Source organism: Poecilia latipinna, unplaced genomic scaffold (genome assembly GCF_001443285.1).
Source record: "Poecilia latipinna isolate Pla-1442-1.1 unplaced genomic scaffold, P_latipinna-1.0 Scaffold900, whole genome shotgun sequence".
Lineage (NCBI taxonomy): Eukaryota > Metazoa > Chordata > Actinopteri > Cyprinodontiformes > Poeciliidae > Poecilia > Poecilia latipinna.
The window spans coordinates 84,877-102,401 of NW_015113516.1; the positions used below are offsets into that span (position 1 = coordinate 84,877).

A 17,525-nucleotide genomic window follows, 5' to 3' on the forward strand; every position below is an offset into this window, starting at 1 on the left:
TTAGTCCATGTTATTGTCCGTCATGGTTGTTGTTTTTCTTCCCGCTTGGGAGTAACGGCGTATCAATGACGATCCGGTCGGATGAATGCGACCTGGACTTTGGGTCAAATTTGAATCGAATATGTATTGGATATAAAAGTGGCCGTGGTAGCATTCGAAAAAAATCCGACCTGTGTTCAGACTATCATGAAAAGGTCAAATACAGGTCGCATTACTCAAAAAAAAAAAAAAAAAAAAAAATCGGAATTGGGTTACTTCAGGCTAAGTCTGAACGCAGCCTTACTTTTCTTTCTAGCAAGGAGGAAAGGAAAGCTAACTAGTTAGCTAGCTTAAGACTGTCTATCTATCTATCTATGGCACGAGATTGTCTTTTATTTCACATGAAGTAAACTTTGTCATGACAGATTGTGTCATTTATTTAATCATATTTCAGAAGAAGATGCCTCACTGGCAACAGTTGGAATATTTTAGCAGAATTATTTATTTTATCTCAATTGTCTTTTCATGGATTGTTTTTTGAGTAAAAAGAGCAACACAGAGACTTTCACTAACTTTCAAAGGCAATAATCTTGATGTTCTCAAATGTACCAATGTAAATTTGCTTTACTTTTATGTTCGCAGATTCCATGTGTGCAATGGAAACAGCAGCTGGTTTGTATTTTGCAGTGCTGGTTATGATCCGTAGCGTTTGATCTGCCGCCTGTTTGCCTGCTACCATGCCATTGGGGGGTGAAGCACTCCTTTGGGAGCTGAGAACCTTCATCTTGTGCTGGCAGGAGAGGACGGCCGCCACACCTTGAGCATTCTGAGCTTTGAGGCCATTAGTGCATCTCTGCAGAGCTCTGGCGTGCAACTTCATTTGTATTTTATGTGAAATTTATATTTATAAAAAGTGTTTTATAAAAGTGTGACATAGGCATACCACAGTTAACTTAGTTTCTAGTCCAAGGAAGACTGGAGCATGTGACTTACCAAAGAAGCTCTTATGAAAATTATTAATTATTAATGAGAACTACTTAAATGCCAGACTTCCAAAATGTTCTCCCAAAATGGCTGCTGAAAATATAGCTTTAAACTACTCCTTTTCTAACTTCCTGCATGTTTCAGTGCAAATCCGTTAAATAAAAATAATAGTACCTGCTGCTTGACTACATTTTTTGAAAGTGTTTCTGTCTGTGAGTATGAGAGGAAGAAAATAAACTTACACTCAACAAATACACACAGTAAAAAAAAGTCAGTGTTCACAGTTTCTACAAAATCCGATGTTTATTTTATTTTTATGTCTTAGTTTATTGCTTTATCTTTATATATATATATATAGCCCTCTTATACAGATTTTCTTTGCAAACTGCATATCCAATCAGCCTCCAAAACTCTGATACCCCTCAGTTACATCAAGTGAAACCACCTTCAGAAGTTACCTTAAATTGTAAAGTCAGTTTGTGTGTAATTGATTGTATAACCTCGGCGGCTCTGTGAAAGCCTCAGAGGTCTGTTAAAGATAATTGGTGAACCAGTTCACAAAGACAAAGAGACAGCAGAAATATCATTTCTGGAAAAGCTTAAAGCAGATTTAGGTGATGAAGTAATATCGTAAGATTTGACATTCTCACTCAGCATTGTTCAATTCATCCTTTGTAAATTGGAAAGATTATAGCACATCTAGAAGCTTATGAAGACATGGCCGTCCAGGTAGAGCAAAGTTTCGCATTTCCGCTGCCTGGTATATTGCAGACGTATCGCCGTTCCAGAAACACCTGATTCAAATGACTGCATGACAGGACAGTGGTTCCTGAGGATTGAGAAGCACTGACCTAGAGTCACTGGCCATGCAGGAAGTCAGTGAATCAGATCATTTGAGAGACTTATGCGAACACTGGAGAAGGCTAACTATTGTTGCACGCTACATATCTGACGTCATGATAAGAGAAAAAAGCCACAAGTCAGGTGGGAAACGCACTAAGCATTTAGAAAGAGACTCCAGTTTTATTACGATATCTTGTGCTATTACTGTGGTAACAATAAAGAGTGATTCATTACTACATTTTAAGGTAACTATATGACTGTGACTGTGTGTCACAGCAGTTATAGAAATACCATTGGTAGCACGCATCTTTAGAACAGCAGACACATGATGAAGCGTGATTTGTATCATGACACTGCAAACATATTTTCAAATGTATTGACAATTATTGATGCTTTCATTGAACAAACAGTGGAGAATGTAGTAAAAATTACAATCTTGGCAATACAGTTTCTTTTTTAACATTAACTGGAATTTATCATGACAAGTATTATTATCACGTTAAAGAATGTATTGTGGTATTTGATAAATGATGTACTTTTCTTGTAACTGGCTGACGTGTCTGTGGAAAATCATTTTTCTACATGTCTGATGTAATCTCCTAATTTTCTGCTCACTAAATTTTTAGCTTCCATTAGCTGTAAGCAGCAGTCATCAAAATTTTAAATATATCACAGCGTGTGTTCAGTCAATCCAATTAATAAACGAGTTTCGCTTTTTGAGCCGAATTGCAGAAATAAATTACCCTTCCAACAATATTCTGATTTATTGAGCTGTATATATGTGTGTGTGCATGTCCACGTGTGCGCACACACACACACACACACACGACTGTTTAAGTGGTGCACATTTTTAACTGTGGAACAAAAACTGTGTTTTTGGTTGGACCATTTTGATGACCTATGTCACACAAGATGGAATATATTCACCAAACAAATCTGTTTTTTTTGTGCTTCAGTGTTTGGACAAGATGGAGTGAAATGACCTTCAAGCAGAGAACACTTGGAGAACAACGTACCTTTTTGTGTTTTGTATTCAAAAATCTCTGCATCTTGTCCTGGATTGAAGTGCCTGAAGTAAGTGCAGTTTTCATCTGTGAAAATAGGGGGGCGGGGGGGGGGACAGATTTCAGTGTCAAGCCCTGCAAGGCGAAATAGCTTTAAAAATATTTAAAGGAGATGTTAAATCTAAAGTATTAGTGTGAAGCTGCCCAATTTACACATAAATCAAAAGTAATTAAGATACAAGTCTTAATTGCTATGCCTTTTAGGATAAAACTAAATGTCTATATGTCATAAATTGAAACAAAAATAATAAATAATCAAAATCAATGTAAGTTTTCATCCTGCAGCTGGGAAAGTTAAAATGTTTCACGCATCAGAAAGGACATTCAATGTGACGATTAACGACTTCTCATCCTGAACTGTCTCTCTGACGTCGGGTGTGCCTCAGGGCTCGATCCTCGGGCCCATGATGTTCTCACTGCACAGGTGAGCGCCAAACACAACCTCCAGTTTTGTTTTTATGCAGATGATGTACAGGTTTATTTGCCAGTTGTCCCCAACAGCATAAATACATCGGAATCTATGCTAAATGGGTTTTAAGAATTTCTGCACCTGAATGAAAATAAAACATTCTGTGTTTGACTAAAATAAAAAAATAATAAAACATTGTTACAGGAGTTTTTACTGGACTGTTGCTTTGTCTTAGATACTTCACCTTCTTTCTTCCTCAGCTGAACCACTGAACCTTTTCACACTCCCATTTAAGTCTTGCCCCGCTTCTTTTCACACCATTACGGGAAACCCTACTGCTCAATAACGTCTGGCCTCTCTTAGCACACTTCACACCGTCTCAGCTCTGTCACATTTACGCTCTAAAAGCATCTTAAAACTGACACCCTCCGGATAACATCGACGGTAAAAACCGGTTCCCATTCATAAAATGCTCGGCTTTGTGCTGCAACTGCGGTTACAGCACAAATCACGGTTCTGTGTTTTTTCCTGCAGATGATATGCTAAAGCTTTGGGATTTGCTTGAGTAAAAATGGAGTTGCTCAGTGCGCCCATGGAGTGATTTGGTAGAGGAAAGATTCTTTGATGTTGAGCCACGTCGACAAAATGTTGAATCCAGTTTAGGAGTAGTCTGGAATTAATGTCAAATCTAGAACACGTTTTACTTTTATCGCTCACTTTAGATGATGAGAGCCAAGGCCGTTTACCACACATCCTGGAACTGTACATGCTATATGAGCTTAAGACAGAAAGCATCAAATATAAAAAAATAATTAATAAAAAAACTGCTTGAGATATCACGGTAAAGGATTAATCTAAGTCAGTGTAAAAAAAAAAAAAAAAAATCAGCCCTCAATTAGTAAGAAATAAACGTCGTTGTGTGGAAATGTGCAAAAAAAACAAAGCAATATAGCAAGTACTTAATTTTCCATGTTATGAAAATGTTCATAAATCTGAAACAACACAAATTATCTTATTTGCAGAGGGAAAATGATCTTTCTAAGGCTTCCCAACCCCAGCTTTCACTGTCATGTACCACACTGTGTGGGCTCGCATATAAATAAAGATGTTTTTATGAATGAGAACAGGGACTGGCCATAAAGAGAAGGAAGATCGAAAGATGGTTACCAAGCAACAAGCCCCACTGTTTTCACTGTTGACGGCACATAAGAGGTGAAATAGAGGCTTGTCAATGAGTTGTACCTCTGAGTCAAAGCTGACGGAGAAATGAAAGGCTTGGTAACAGCCTCCAAATCTCAGAAAATAGTTTTTTATTTTCCTGTCATGAAAAGGCAATCAAAGCTGCTATTCTTATTTTATTTTATTTTTGTAGGTTATGGTGGGTGAACAGACAAGAAAGTTAAAATCCAGCCAGTGGTGTACACAGATATTTTGGGAGAAAAGATGGTAAAGTATTAAAGAAGGGGGCTACCTTAGTACTGTTTGATTTAATTTGGGCACAGACCAGATTGTAAGCAAAAAAGAGGGATTTCAGAAGGGCACTTTTTGTTCAGAGGACAAAGGGCAGATGCTCTAGCACCAAACTGTCAACATTACCACACAAGATTTATCTGAAAAGTTTAACGCATTAATATTACATGATCAGATTACCTATTTTGACCTAAATGCCACTCGACACACTGGACACGACAGTGACAGCAGCGACAAAAGTAGGAACATTTTTCAACTTTCCTGTGTTGTGTCTCTAGCTGTCTGTGTGTACGAGTTTGGAATTTCACTCACAGGAAATTTGTCGGCCTCTTTGGCTGAAGGAGGACAAGCGATTGTACTGGGCTCGGCATTACTTATTACAATGCAGAGTTGCAAAAGCAAGTGGAAAAAACCCAATGGAAGCTTTTATCCAGCTTCCAATACCTAAAATACAAGCACTCTGTAGTTGACATTTCTAAATTAACCTTTGAAACAAAATAACTTCTTTTAAATTCTTCTGAAAATGAAAACCTGGAAAATTGAGACTCTTCAGACCATTTGATTTGAGAAAACAGAAAATTTTCTGAAACATTTTCTGAAAACTTGCATATTTATATGTCAAGCTTACAAAGTTAAGCATAGTGATTAATTGTGATTAATCGCAGCACTAATTGTGATTAATCGTGATTATTTTTGATTATTTTTTTTAAATCATTTGACAGCACAAAGACAATGGTATTTACTCCTAATTTTAAAGCTATGTGCCCTAGCCATTTAACAATACAACACAAGAAAGTTGAAAAATGTTGTACTTTTGTCATTGCTGTCACTATTGCGTCCGGTGTGTTGAGTTTACCCTGAGTGGTTTATGGGACAATTCAAAGTTAAAGGTGGGTACCATGTGTTGGCAATTTCCACTGATTTTCTGAACCACCCATTAACCTGTCATTCACGAGAGGACCCAAATTTGGGTCCTCTCGTGACAGGGGTGTCAAACTCCAGTCCTCAAGGGCCTCTGTCCTGCAACTTTTAGATGTGCCTCTGCTGCACCACACCTGAAAAGAATAATTAGGTCATTAGCAAGGCTCAGGAGAACCGATCTACACAGGGAGGAGGTAATTAAGCCATTTCATTCCACTGTTTTTTACCTGTGGCACATCTAAACACTGCAGGACAGCGGCCCTTGAGGACTGGAGTTTGACACCCCTGTTAATTGTGAATGACAACCTGTGAACAACAGGTTAAAGACTGAGTAATGACCTAGGTGGGGCGCCCGACTGTTTTTACCAATGCGATTTGTATTTATACAACACGCCTATCTTGATCCCAGAACCACTTAGTACACATTTAATCTTCACAAAATCCCAGTGGGGCCCACATGGGTGGGGCGGTCACATGCCAGTTTCCCCCCTATTTCCTGCCACCATAACAGGAAGTCATTACCTTTCCCAAGCTTTTTTTTTTTTTGTTCTCATTTTACACTTTTTCAATAAACTATAGCAAATATGAAGACAAACAAATTTCAAAAACTTTAACACTGTAATTATCTGTGAAAATGTTTCGGGTCCCTCAGTGGCACTCTGACACTGTGTTTTCTCTATTATTGGCCCTTGTCTTGCTGACTGTGCTGACATGTTGTGTAACGCCTTTCTTGTTCTAAATAGGGCAGTCTGTCATGTTTCCAAGAATCAGGTGAGAACGCCGGTTTTAGCGTCTCCGCACGCCGTCATGTTGCTTCCCTGTCTTTTTTTGATGCGTGCCATCGATTCCCTTTGTCAGAAGAGGAAATGTTAGGGCCACTAACCACAGCCAAAGTCTTAAGATAATCCAAATTTAGTCGATTTTACAAAGTCGAAAACTCTGGACGCCAGATAAAGTGTAAAGACGTTGCAGACATTCTGTCCGCCTGTTTGATGGGTTGGTTGTAAACTTGGTAGGATTGATCCCCAATCTGTTTTGGAGTATACCGCCTGTCCCGGTGCAGTGCGAAGTAATTTGAGTCCTGCAAGGAGACGTGGTGCTGTAGTCAGGTCTTGAGGGAAGGGTTTGATGGTGCTGCGGGTCTCAGAGTTATGCCAGACTCTGCCATGAGGCCCTGTCACTCAGGGAATCCACAGGCTTGTGCATGAACACTTGACCCCCATGGCTCTGCCCCAGCACAGCTGAGTATTTACATGCCTTATTTTTGTAGCTAACAGCAGTGCTTCACTGCGTGCAATATAAAATAAATCGCACGCTTCCTATTTCTGGAACCTCTCAGATAGTTATTGTATTGGCCCTGTTGCAGCACCGTGGCCATGGAAACGGCCAAAGTCCTGGCCTGAAAGTTTTTCAAGCAGAAAAGGTTTGAGAGCTGAACGGAATAACCATCGTTGCCTATTTATAACCAGTAGCATCTGTGAATAGCGATTAAACTAAAGACGATAATCAGAATAAAGTTTTCTGTCCTTGGATTGAAGAAAGCCATTAACAACAGAAATAAGTCACCATCTACTTGTCAGCATTCTGCTAAAAACAGGGCAACCCACACTTTCCACTTGTGGATCTCCTCGCCAAATGCTTTTTCATTAGATGTTGACAACTGTCTGCAGGCATGTATCCAAAATTATCAATGACTTCCCTCAGCAAATCCTGCCAGCTGGGAATCCATGCTCTCTGGAAAGATTTGAGAATTTCCTTTGGAGAATAATTAGCCTAATTTGAGAGAGATTGTTTGGTTTGTTATTTATTTACACAATTATTTTAGCAAAATTAATTAAATGCCACGGTCAACCATAGCGAACCGCTGCCACTCATAAATAATCAACATTATTAGTTACGGTGCTTTGAACTTAAAAGTGATTTTCAAAACAGAAAAAAAAAATACTAGATGCCACTTTAGTCAGCCATATTGGTTATACCAAAAATACTTTAGTATTTAGAGTGACTGATCAATAGATTAAAAATCAATTCTCTCAAAGGTTATTGATTTCAATTCAAATTCAGCAAATTAGTTTTTGAAACATTACTTTTTCAAAGTGTTTTTCTTCACCTCTGGTTTGCTTTGTGAACTGCTTGTTTGAACAAATTTAGCTTGGAGCTAATTTGGTCTCACCAACAAAACCGATCAACACAAACCTTGGTCTTTGAGAGTACATATTCACACCACGTAATGGTGGTGTGAATATGTACACCATATTATATGGTGTGTGAATATGTACACCATATTATATAATATAGAAAGATATTATATATCTTTCTACAGGTTCTTTCATGCTCATTCTTGCATATTTTGTGTCTGTGGGAGGAATCCATGTAATAATCTGGTATAAACTAATCTGAATCAGTTGAAAACAAATTTAACCTCATTTCCAGTTTTTCGTCGTTTCATCGTTTTTCTGGCTCTATTTTTACATGTATATTCTTTCCGTTTTACTTTTAGTAGTTTATTTCCTCATTATTTCATATTTTACTTAAATGTTACTGACTTAGTAAGTTTATTAATTAAGTTATTAGCCGGTTGAATTCTTTCTGTTTAACTTTTTTATGCTGGAGAGACGTTGTTTGGTCATTTTGATCCAGATTACTAGCTTTATTGCTAATTACTTTCAGCATTTATTAACAGTTATTCATAGCTAACCTAGACTATTGTTGCACAGCATTAAGATGATCACATTCATTTGTTTTTACTGTGAATAAATATTATCCTAATTACACGCAACTTTTGCAGATAAAAACTCTGGAATCCAAAATATGTGCCACCTGTCGCCGTCGTCTGGAGAGCTTAACATGTGCCCGGGTGGGTCAAATTATTGAGAAAATCCGGCACGTCTGCACCAAGCGAGCCGCGCCTCGGGCGTTTCAGCTGTTCCTGAGAGACCTGCGGTGCAAACAGAGTGCAGGCATCCCAATCGCCGCCGTCAGTCAAGAATTAGCTTAACTTTGTGAGTAGAAGGGATTTAGAAAGGTGTCTATGGTCATGTTGTGAAAAGCTGACAAAAAAACAACAAAAAAAACGTTTAACAGCTGCCTGACATACAGTGTGATAAGTGCTGCTCATATAATGGTTGACATTTGGGGGGAGGGCACGCTGCATTGTACATATAAATACGAGCAATTTTAGGAACATCTAATTGTATGAGCACCTTTTTGTTATCTTTAAACCCTTCACTTCCCTCATGACGGTTACGAGGTATTAAATAGTTTCATTTAGGTTAAAGCTGCACAAAATTCAAACATTTTCTAGACTCATTAGCTGTTTGGTAGTGATCTAAAAAGCAACCCACGAATTTCACTACCGATTATAGTATTAAAAAACAAACAATTTCCTTTTCCATGTCCCTTTAACAATGACAGACTTAAAAAAAAAAAACACATCATTTTCACCACTTTCAGTACAATGGAACATAATTCTTTTGTACGCAGTTCATAACTTTTCACCATTAGATGTCTGTAAGTGTTTCTGTTTCATAAACTATTCTCAGCAGGTTTTGTGGCAATCACTGAGGGAATAAACTGTTTAGCTGTTGTGAAATGTAGTGTTTTTTGGTGGTCTCTTTACACTCTGTAGCTTATGAACTGTAGTTTTTCTGGCTGGTACCTGCAGCAGTCTGATTAAGTCTTCACACTCCTGTTGTTTGCAGAGCCCAGACGTCAGCACCCTCTTCAACCCAGAGAGCCATTTTGTTTTCGGTTCTGATAAATATAATTAGTCCTGAGCCACAAAACCTAAACCCTCCTTCAAAAAAGAAAAGAAAAGAAAAAACCCTGAAATAATTAGTAGATGCTGTTTTTTGTTGTCGTTCTTTTAACCACATAAACTGCAGTAAGAAGCATGTCAGCTATGAGTGATACTGTCAGTTAATATAATAATAATGTAATACAAGGCTTTGGAGAAAGTATTTGGCCTATTGCACTTTTTTGTTTTTAATGGAAAGTCATGTTGGTTTGGTTTGGATGACTCTCGATCCTCAGTAAATAAAATCAGCAACTTTGTCTAATATTATTATGTTTGATGACCTGAAAAATCACAGTGTAACAAGGAGAAAGAAACAGAAGAAATCTTCAAGGGGGGGTTAACACTTTTTCATAGCAATGTAGAAAAAAAATCCACTCATATTATAGAAAGTTAGTGACAATTTGAAGCTGTTTTCTTGTAGCAAACTATTTTTTTCACTTTAACCAAATTAAACAGCAACATAAATGATGTGTCCAAGAAGTTGATTTTGATCCATATTACTAGTTTTACTACCAATTACTTTCAGCAATTATTAGTAGCTATTCATAGCTAAACCAGACTATTGCACAGCATTATGATCATATTAATTTGTTTTTACTGTGAATAAATGTTATCCTAATTAGATGCAACTTTTGCAGATAAAAACTCCAGAATCCAAAATTTGTGCCACCAATCACCACCGTCTGGAGAGCTCAACATGCATATTAAATACTTTTAAATTAATATTTATCATATAAATACTAATATAAGCGCTTTGCACATCTAAAGCATGGTGAACGGCTATTTTCCCGTAAAAAAAAAAAACCTGTTGTAAAACCTATTGGTGGTCCTCAAATTTCACATCAAGTCTAGGGGTCTTATTTGCCTCTGAACTATGGCGCGGTTCGATTATAGCGCATGGCATTCTGGGTAATGCCATATACATGCATTCTCACCAACAACGTGACTCGTGGAAAATGTGAAAAAACGAAGAAATAACATCTCACTAGAGGGAGAAATGGTTCGGTCTTTTTCCAAACACAAAAGGGAAATCCTACAACCGTTAAAATCTGACGCCACTCCATGTTTGTTTACACTTTGTAAAGAAGGAAGTTTAGCTCATGTCTTCTTCTGAGGTTTTTGTGTTTTTTCCCCTCTGGGTCTTGTTGTAGCGCCAACACAGGTGAGGAGGGGAACAGGTTTTTCAAAGGAATCATTTGACAGTGCAATTGAAATCGAACTGCATTGGTTGAAAATGTAACAAATGTCACCATTTTGGTCTTCTATCGAAGTCTACCGAACCATCAGGTGTGAAAACACCCTGAGATACTGTGTCTTTACTTTCTACAATAGAATTATTTATGCATTCTTATTAAAAAAAAAAAAAAAAAGAGATACTACTTTCAATATCTCAAAAAGTATCTCAAAAGTTTGGACACTCCTGATTGAGTACCTCAACGGGGATTTCTCACAGTCACGTGACTTCCTCTGTTAGACCCTCTATTCTTAGCTTCAAGCTTAACAGGAGAGGCTGTGGTGCAAAAGGCTATAGCTGCGCTTTGTGGGGCTAAATTGTTTGCCACATTCAAAAACCTAAACTTTTACGATTCGTTTTGACATTACTGATGAGTTAGAAAGTGTTTTGCCAGAATTTTGTTTTTGTCTTACCTCCAGGCAGGCTGATTGGTCCGCAGCCATGCCCTTTCTCGTAGTTCTGCTCGGTGATGTAGATGTGCTTCTTGCACAGCCTCCAAAGGCCAAAGTGTGCCGCCTCGCAGGTCTCATTGAACCTCACCACCGGTGGGCTCAGCACTGCCCAGTGGTCCGTTACCACCGCCGTGAACATGCACGCCATGCCCACCACCAGCACGAAGATGGCGATCTTTATCTTGGTGCGCTTGTGCATATTTCCCAGTTGGTGCAACTTCTAGTCAGTTAACAACAACAACAACAAAAAGTACGTAAGACTCGATATTCTGATCTGAAACTCTGAGACTTCTTCCCCTCGGTGGGCCGCGGTAAGTCTCAGGGAAAAAACGTCGTTGTCCTTTCCCTCTCTCCACCCAGGACGAATGTCTTCTCTCTCGCTACTGCAAATCTGTGCTTCTGGTTCGAAGGGAAGGGGGCCAGACTCCTCTGTCCTACTTTCATGTCCCTCTTTCCCCTCACACTGTGAGCCGCCACTCTACAGACGGTTCACAAAGTCAGCTGTTGGGGTAGATCAGAGAAGTTGATGACCAGACTGCCATGCTGGGGAATGGGTGTGTTTCTCAGGGTGTTGTATGCTATAAATGACCATTGAGTCAGGCTCTGCGCTTATCCTATTACAGTATCACTGTGTTGAGATTAGCAAAGTGCCATTAAAAGAGTATTAGCATAACACTTTTATTTATAATAATGCAAGCTGAATTTTGAAGAAGTACCTTTAGGAGGGTATCAAATAGTCTCTCTTTTGCTTGTTTAAATGCCATATGATATTGTTGAGTCAAAGCTCTGTGATGTCTTTGTATGGATTTGTCTCTTTATACTATATTTATAAGAAGAAACTGTTTGTGTCTAAGATGAGCTGTGACTGAAGACAGGAACACTTCCCATATGCAAAGGCAGTACTTTGAAATTGATATTAACTTTTGAAGAAAACTCTGTGTCCGCAGTAAATCAGCTCTGTCCTCTAGACTTCTACAGCAAATCAAAAGCTCCTTTAAAACAAAAACTCACCATGAGGTTCAAGAAATAAAGAAACACCAACATGTAACAAGCTTCTTTTGATTCAGAAATTGTACTAATACAAATATCACATTGTATTGTAGCCTGTTATTTTACTGGATCCTAATATTAAGGAAAACCTCATGCTGAACAGCTTTTGCTTGTACAACTTCTTTTAAAAAAAAAGTCACAGTGAGGTTCTGCCGATCAAATAACCTTTTAACCATTAAGCGGTTATCAGTTATTGGATCATTAGTCAATGAGTAATATGACTCTGTTGCTCAGTGGAAACCTCGCCGCAGTAATTCAAAGACGTGTCAGAGAGCAGCAGTCCAACACTTAGGTACATGATCCACCAGCTGCTTTGTTACAGAGGCTGTTGACCGCTGGAGTAAATTACACCTTTCTTATGCCATCGGGGGGTACTGTACCTTCGGTTGCCTTGGTGACCAGGCAGTCGCTCAACCTGTACTGGGGTTTTTGCTGCTCCTTCTGCAGCACGGTAAAATAAAAGAGGTAAACTGCAAATTCAGATTTTGTTTACTCTGCAACTGTGTTCACATATTGAAAACAACATTGGCAGAATGTTTAAGTAGCTCCTACTTCTAGTATCTTTAAGAGAGCAAACATGGAGCCTTCAATGGAGGTGGGCGGATCGATTCAAAATATCAATACAGAGTCAGTTTTGGTATCGGATTGATGTCAGCATTGTAAGAGCAATACTTAAGTTTCAGATTCCTTCTTGAGATGTAGTTTCACTTTGTATTGATTTTATTTTGATTTGCTTCCAAATGATAATTTTTTTGTGCCTTAGTTCAGAAAAATGCACACATATTATGTTAATATATTAACCCTATTAAAGTATTTTGTCGACAGCTGCAAATGCTGTCCTACAAAATAATTAAAAGGAAAAACTACAAAAATGCCAAAAGGTCAGAAGTTAATGATATATCAAACTTAAAAAGTATCGGTATCACTATTGACATCGGCGATACGGGCCCTGTATTGGCTGGGTATCGCATCAATACCAAAAAATGCTATATCACACTCCTCTACCCTTTAATTAGTCATTGAGGTAGTGCATGGGATGATTCATAGATAAAAATATACAACCTGAAGTTATAAAAAAGGATACAGGATATCACTATGAGTCACAATATAATATTTAAAGACTCAAGTTTAGTAGCTAAACTTGTTCTCTAAATACAGCCTCTGAACTTGTCTGATTCTTCAAAAAAAAAAAGTCTGAAAGTTGACAGAACAATTTGAATTTTAGCCTTAAACTAACTCTTTTCATTCAGATTCAGATTTGAACAAATCATTTACATTTTGGCCAAGCGAATAAAAAATATTTTGAAATCATCACTGTCTCACTATTTATTACCCAAAGATCAGAACCAACCTCAGTCTGTGGAGCACGTACAATGTTAAAATGCCACACTGGTTTGATAAGTTACTTTTTGACATGTCCTTGGAAATGGCTGATATTGCAAAAGCTGTATTTGACTGATTATCTGTTGCTAATGAATTTCTGGAGTTCTAGTAGAAAAAAATGTGACAAACTGAGAACTAGACTGTGAATTTTGACAACCGTCCCAACCCTACTCCTCACCAATCCACTCAGAATCAGTATCCTAGTCATTTATATTGTTGCAGTTGCATGATACCATCAGCTGTATTCTTGGAGGAGCAACTGTTCATGCTCATAAATCTGGGAAAGGATATAAGGTCATTTTCCAGTAATTTGGAGTTCATAATTCTGCAGTGAGAAAGATTATTCACAACTGGGAAAAAACATCCAACAAGGCTGCCAGTCCTCCCAGTGGAAGACTCCACCAAGGTCACCCAGAGGTCGGATCATGCCATGCTCACAGAAACGGCTAAACTCCCGAGAGTTACATTCCTGACCCTACGGACTACAGTTTGCATGTTAGATGATGACAGCGGAATTAGAGGAATACTGAACCGGTTTGGCCAGTGATGATGATGAAAAGGTTTCCATGAACCAACTTTATTTCTTCTAAAGTCCTTAAATTATTTGAATCAGTTTTAGGTAACAATTAACGTACTCAACACAAACAAAGAAAACAATTTAGTCCTTAAATTGTTCTGTGTGTTAAGGTGGAAAGCTCAGTAAGCTAAACATGACTTTGAAAAGCCTTTGTTGGTGATGACAACTTTAAACTCCCTTTAAATCTTGACAGTTATGGGAGCCTCTCCTGATGCACTTTGACCTTCAGTTTTTTCAATAGATTTTAAATTTGGTTCAAGTTGAAGGATGAAAAAAGTCCATCCAAGCTCATCTTAGCAGATTTATAACAGAGAGTTTTCTTGGCCATATGTTTGCAATCACTACTTTACTGAGAAATTCACTCTAATTTTATCAACCTCTCATCGTGAATATCCTGGTCCATTTCTCCATTCATCCTGACTTCTCGTGATCTCAAAAGTGGTTTCTTCATACTTTTTTAGTCCCTCATTGCATCAATTATTTCTTTGGCTTCTCCTAATATTATCTGGCAAGCTTCAGGTTGTCTTTCTTCATCAGTGGAGCCTTGCGCAGTGAGCATGCTTAGATGTAATTATGCTTTGTGTGAACCTTGGTGAAGGAAAACCGTTTCATAAATTATCAATTGGGACAGCAGCAGTTGTTTTTAACCAACACTTCTAAGAAACAACAGATTTCAACCTATTTTGCTTGGCTTTTTTTTGTTTGTATTGATTTGATGTGTGGATTACTCTGGACGTGTGATGAATCGACTGGTCTGTTTTCTTGCTCATGTCGTTTCTCCTGGCTCGTCATTCACTCTCCCTGTCTGCTTCCTCCACTTTCCCTCATGTGGATCTGATCTCACTGATTACCTCCACCTGCCAGGTTTCTATTTATTTGCCTCGCGCCCTCGGGTTCAGTGTGAGATCATCTGTTGTCATCAGTCCCAGCTATGAAGCTGTTCGTCGACCCCGCCTATCCTCCAACCGTTGCATTTGCCTTCCGTTTTTTTTTTTGTTTTTTTTTTATACAGTTTTTGACCTTTGCCTGGATTTTGACCCCGACTATTGTTTTTCACATTCTAGACTGCTTCTGCTCTTTCTGGATACGGTAACCCTGGACTCAGTTCCCATTAATCAGCGCTTTGGGCTGAGGTTGTAGTCTGAGGTGTTTTGGAGGACAGGTGATCAAGTGCGGGGGAGAAGGGGGCATATACTTAACAGTTAAATCATTTGCCTCAGTCCTCGCACGCAAAAGGGTTAAGATGTATGAAAAAACTAAGGTTATTATGTGTACAACATAACCCTAATATGCACATAGAATACAAGCTTTAAAACAAACATACATTTGAAATGGTTTCCTACCTTCTATCTTTCAAAAATAATTTTTTTTTGTAGATTTCAATCAAAAATCTTTCCCAGTAAAAACTACTTAAGTCCATTCTATTTCACTTTTTTAAAACAATGTTTCACAAAGCAGAGGAAGAGTTTGAAAAAAAAAAAGGCCGTGTTTCTGAATCATTTAAATAACTTCAGCGAGATTCATGAAAGATACATAAACACCCGTAGGATTTTTGTATTTGCTGTCAATATTTTTTTTTTTTTTTTGTAGAATTTTTATGAAACTGTCTGTACCTTTTGGTGTGTTCAAATCGAGGGATTTTTATTAACCTTTTGAAAGAACGCACGCCAGTAAATCAGCTTTATTCACCTTAGCTTTGTGAAATACTCAACATAAAATATCTAAAAGAGAAATTCAACTTGCAGTAAAGGGATATTACAAATAATGTTTCCACCCTTTTCATAGCCCTCCTGTAGGAAATCAGCTCACCTTGAGTCTCTTCAGAGCAGCTGTTTACTACTTTCCTTTTGCACAAGCAGAGGTCCCACTCAAAGTCAAATATTTAACAATAATAAATGGTATAGATACTCATAAACCATTCAGTCTCAAAAATCACTTGGAGACAGTAGTTATTTTCACTGTTTTCTGTGCAGTAAGCTGTGCATTTCTCAAAAATGATGGCTATTTAATTATGAGAAAAATCAACATGGGCTAAAGATTAAAGAAAATAAGAATTAAATTAATAATCAAACTAAGACATGATTGCTCATAATTAACAGAGCTAAAGACACAAACGAAACAAAAAATCGGATTTACTTTAGAAGCTGCCAGTAAACACAGGAATTGATGTTAAAAATCTAAAGCTGATTAAAGATGGAAAATTCATTAAACATTTATCTGTCCCTGAAGTAAAGACTTTAGCAACTGTGATTCTGATCTCTGACTGAAATTTGAGAGAGAAATCACGACTGGAAGAAGTTTTAATCATCACAGCGGTTGTGGTAACCAATCTGGATAAAGTGACTGAGGGACTTTTAAAAAGAGCAGCAACACCTGACCTGAAGGACATCGACTGGTTTGCCCCTTTGACCCTCCATCACACTGACGCCATCGCCTGACAGCTGAGAGTTGGCAGTTTGAGTCCTCAGGGAAGGTGTGGGTGCTTCGCATTTCTTCTGAGGGAGACGACCTCGTCCGATGGACTAATCATGCGTGGCCTGGAGCCAAGCCGTAAATCTAAATGATTGAAATGAGTCATGATGCACGGCTGCATTCATTAAGGCTGATTAGCTCAGCTTACCAGTCCATTCGTTTTCTCCTTCTTCTTCTCGGGTTTTCTAAATTTCAGTTGTGATCTGAGGCAAATCGGTCAAATACTGTTAGGAAAATAAATAGATGAACAAGTAAATTTACAACTGAATTTTTAAATATATATATATATATATAAAGAGTACAGGAACATCTGTGCAGAATATGGACCGGAAGCCCCGAGGTCAAAATGGGGGACACCCCCAAAGGTGGTGGAGAATGACCGAGCTAAGATCCTGTGGGACTTCCAGATCCAGACAGACAAGATGGTAATGGAGAACCAACCGGACATTGTGGTGGTGGATAAAGAACAGAGGAAAGCCGTTGTGGCTGTAGCAATACCAAGTGACCACAACATCAGGAAAAAGGAGAAACTGGAGAAATACCAGGGCCTCAGAGAGGAACTGGAGAAGGCCTGTGGTGCCTGTGGTCATCGGGGCCCTCGGGGCAGTCACCCCCAAACTTGAGCAGTGGCTAAAACAGATCCCAGGAACATCATCAGACATCTCAGTCCAGAAATGTGCAGTTCTAGGCACAACCAAGATACTGGAGGGACCCTCAAGCTCCCAGGCCTCTGGTAGAGGACCCGAGCTCAGAGGATGAAAGAGACCACCCACGGAGGGTGAGAGGGGAATTTTTATATATATATATATATATATATATATATATATATATATATATATATATATATATACCAATGGTTGGAGAAAGCTGGACTCAAGGACAGCACAGAGG

The 17,525-nt window shown here is 38.4% G+C and overlaps 1 protein-coding gene and 1 long non-coding RNA gene across 2 annotated transcripts in view; both read right to left on the reverse strand.

Annotated features, from left to right (window-relative positions):
* LOC106957392 (voltage-dependent calcium channel gamma-1 subunit) overlaps window positions 1-11,435 on the reverse strand; it is a 17,372-nt gene extending 5,937 nt beyond the window's left edge. The window contains exons 1-2 of the mRNA XM_015048716.1: window positions 11,114-11,435; window positions 2,823-2,897 (exon numbers count right to left, since the gene is read on the reverse strand). Coding sequence (XP_014904202.1) covers window positions 2,823-2,897; window positions 11,114-11,351 — 313 coding nt within the window. The 5' untranslated portion in view covers window positions 11,352-11,435. The remainder of the gene's footprint in view (window positions 1-2,822; window positions 2,898-11,113) is intronic.
* A 12-nt stretch (window positions 11,436-11,447) lies between these two features.
* On the reverse strand, window positions 11,448-16,859 carry LOC106957393 (uncharacterized). Its single transcript, XR_001426941.1, has 2 exons — window positions 16,541-16,859; window positions 11,448-11,653 (listed from the first exon to the last, which is right to left on the reverse strand). It is a non-coding gene; the product is annotated as an uncharacterized LOC106957393 (long non-coding RNA).
* Between the last annotated feature and the right edge of the window lie 666 nt (window positions 16,860-17,525).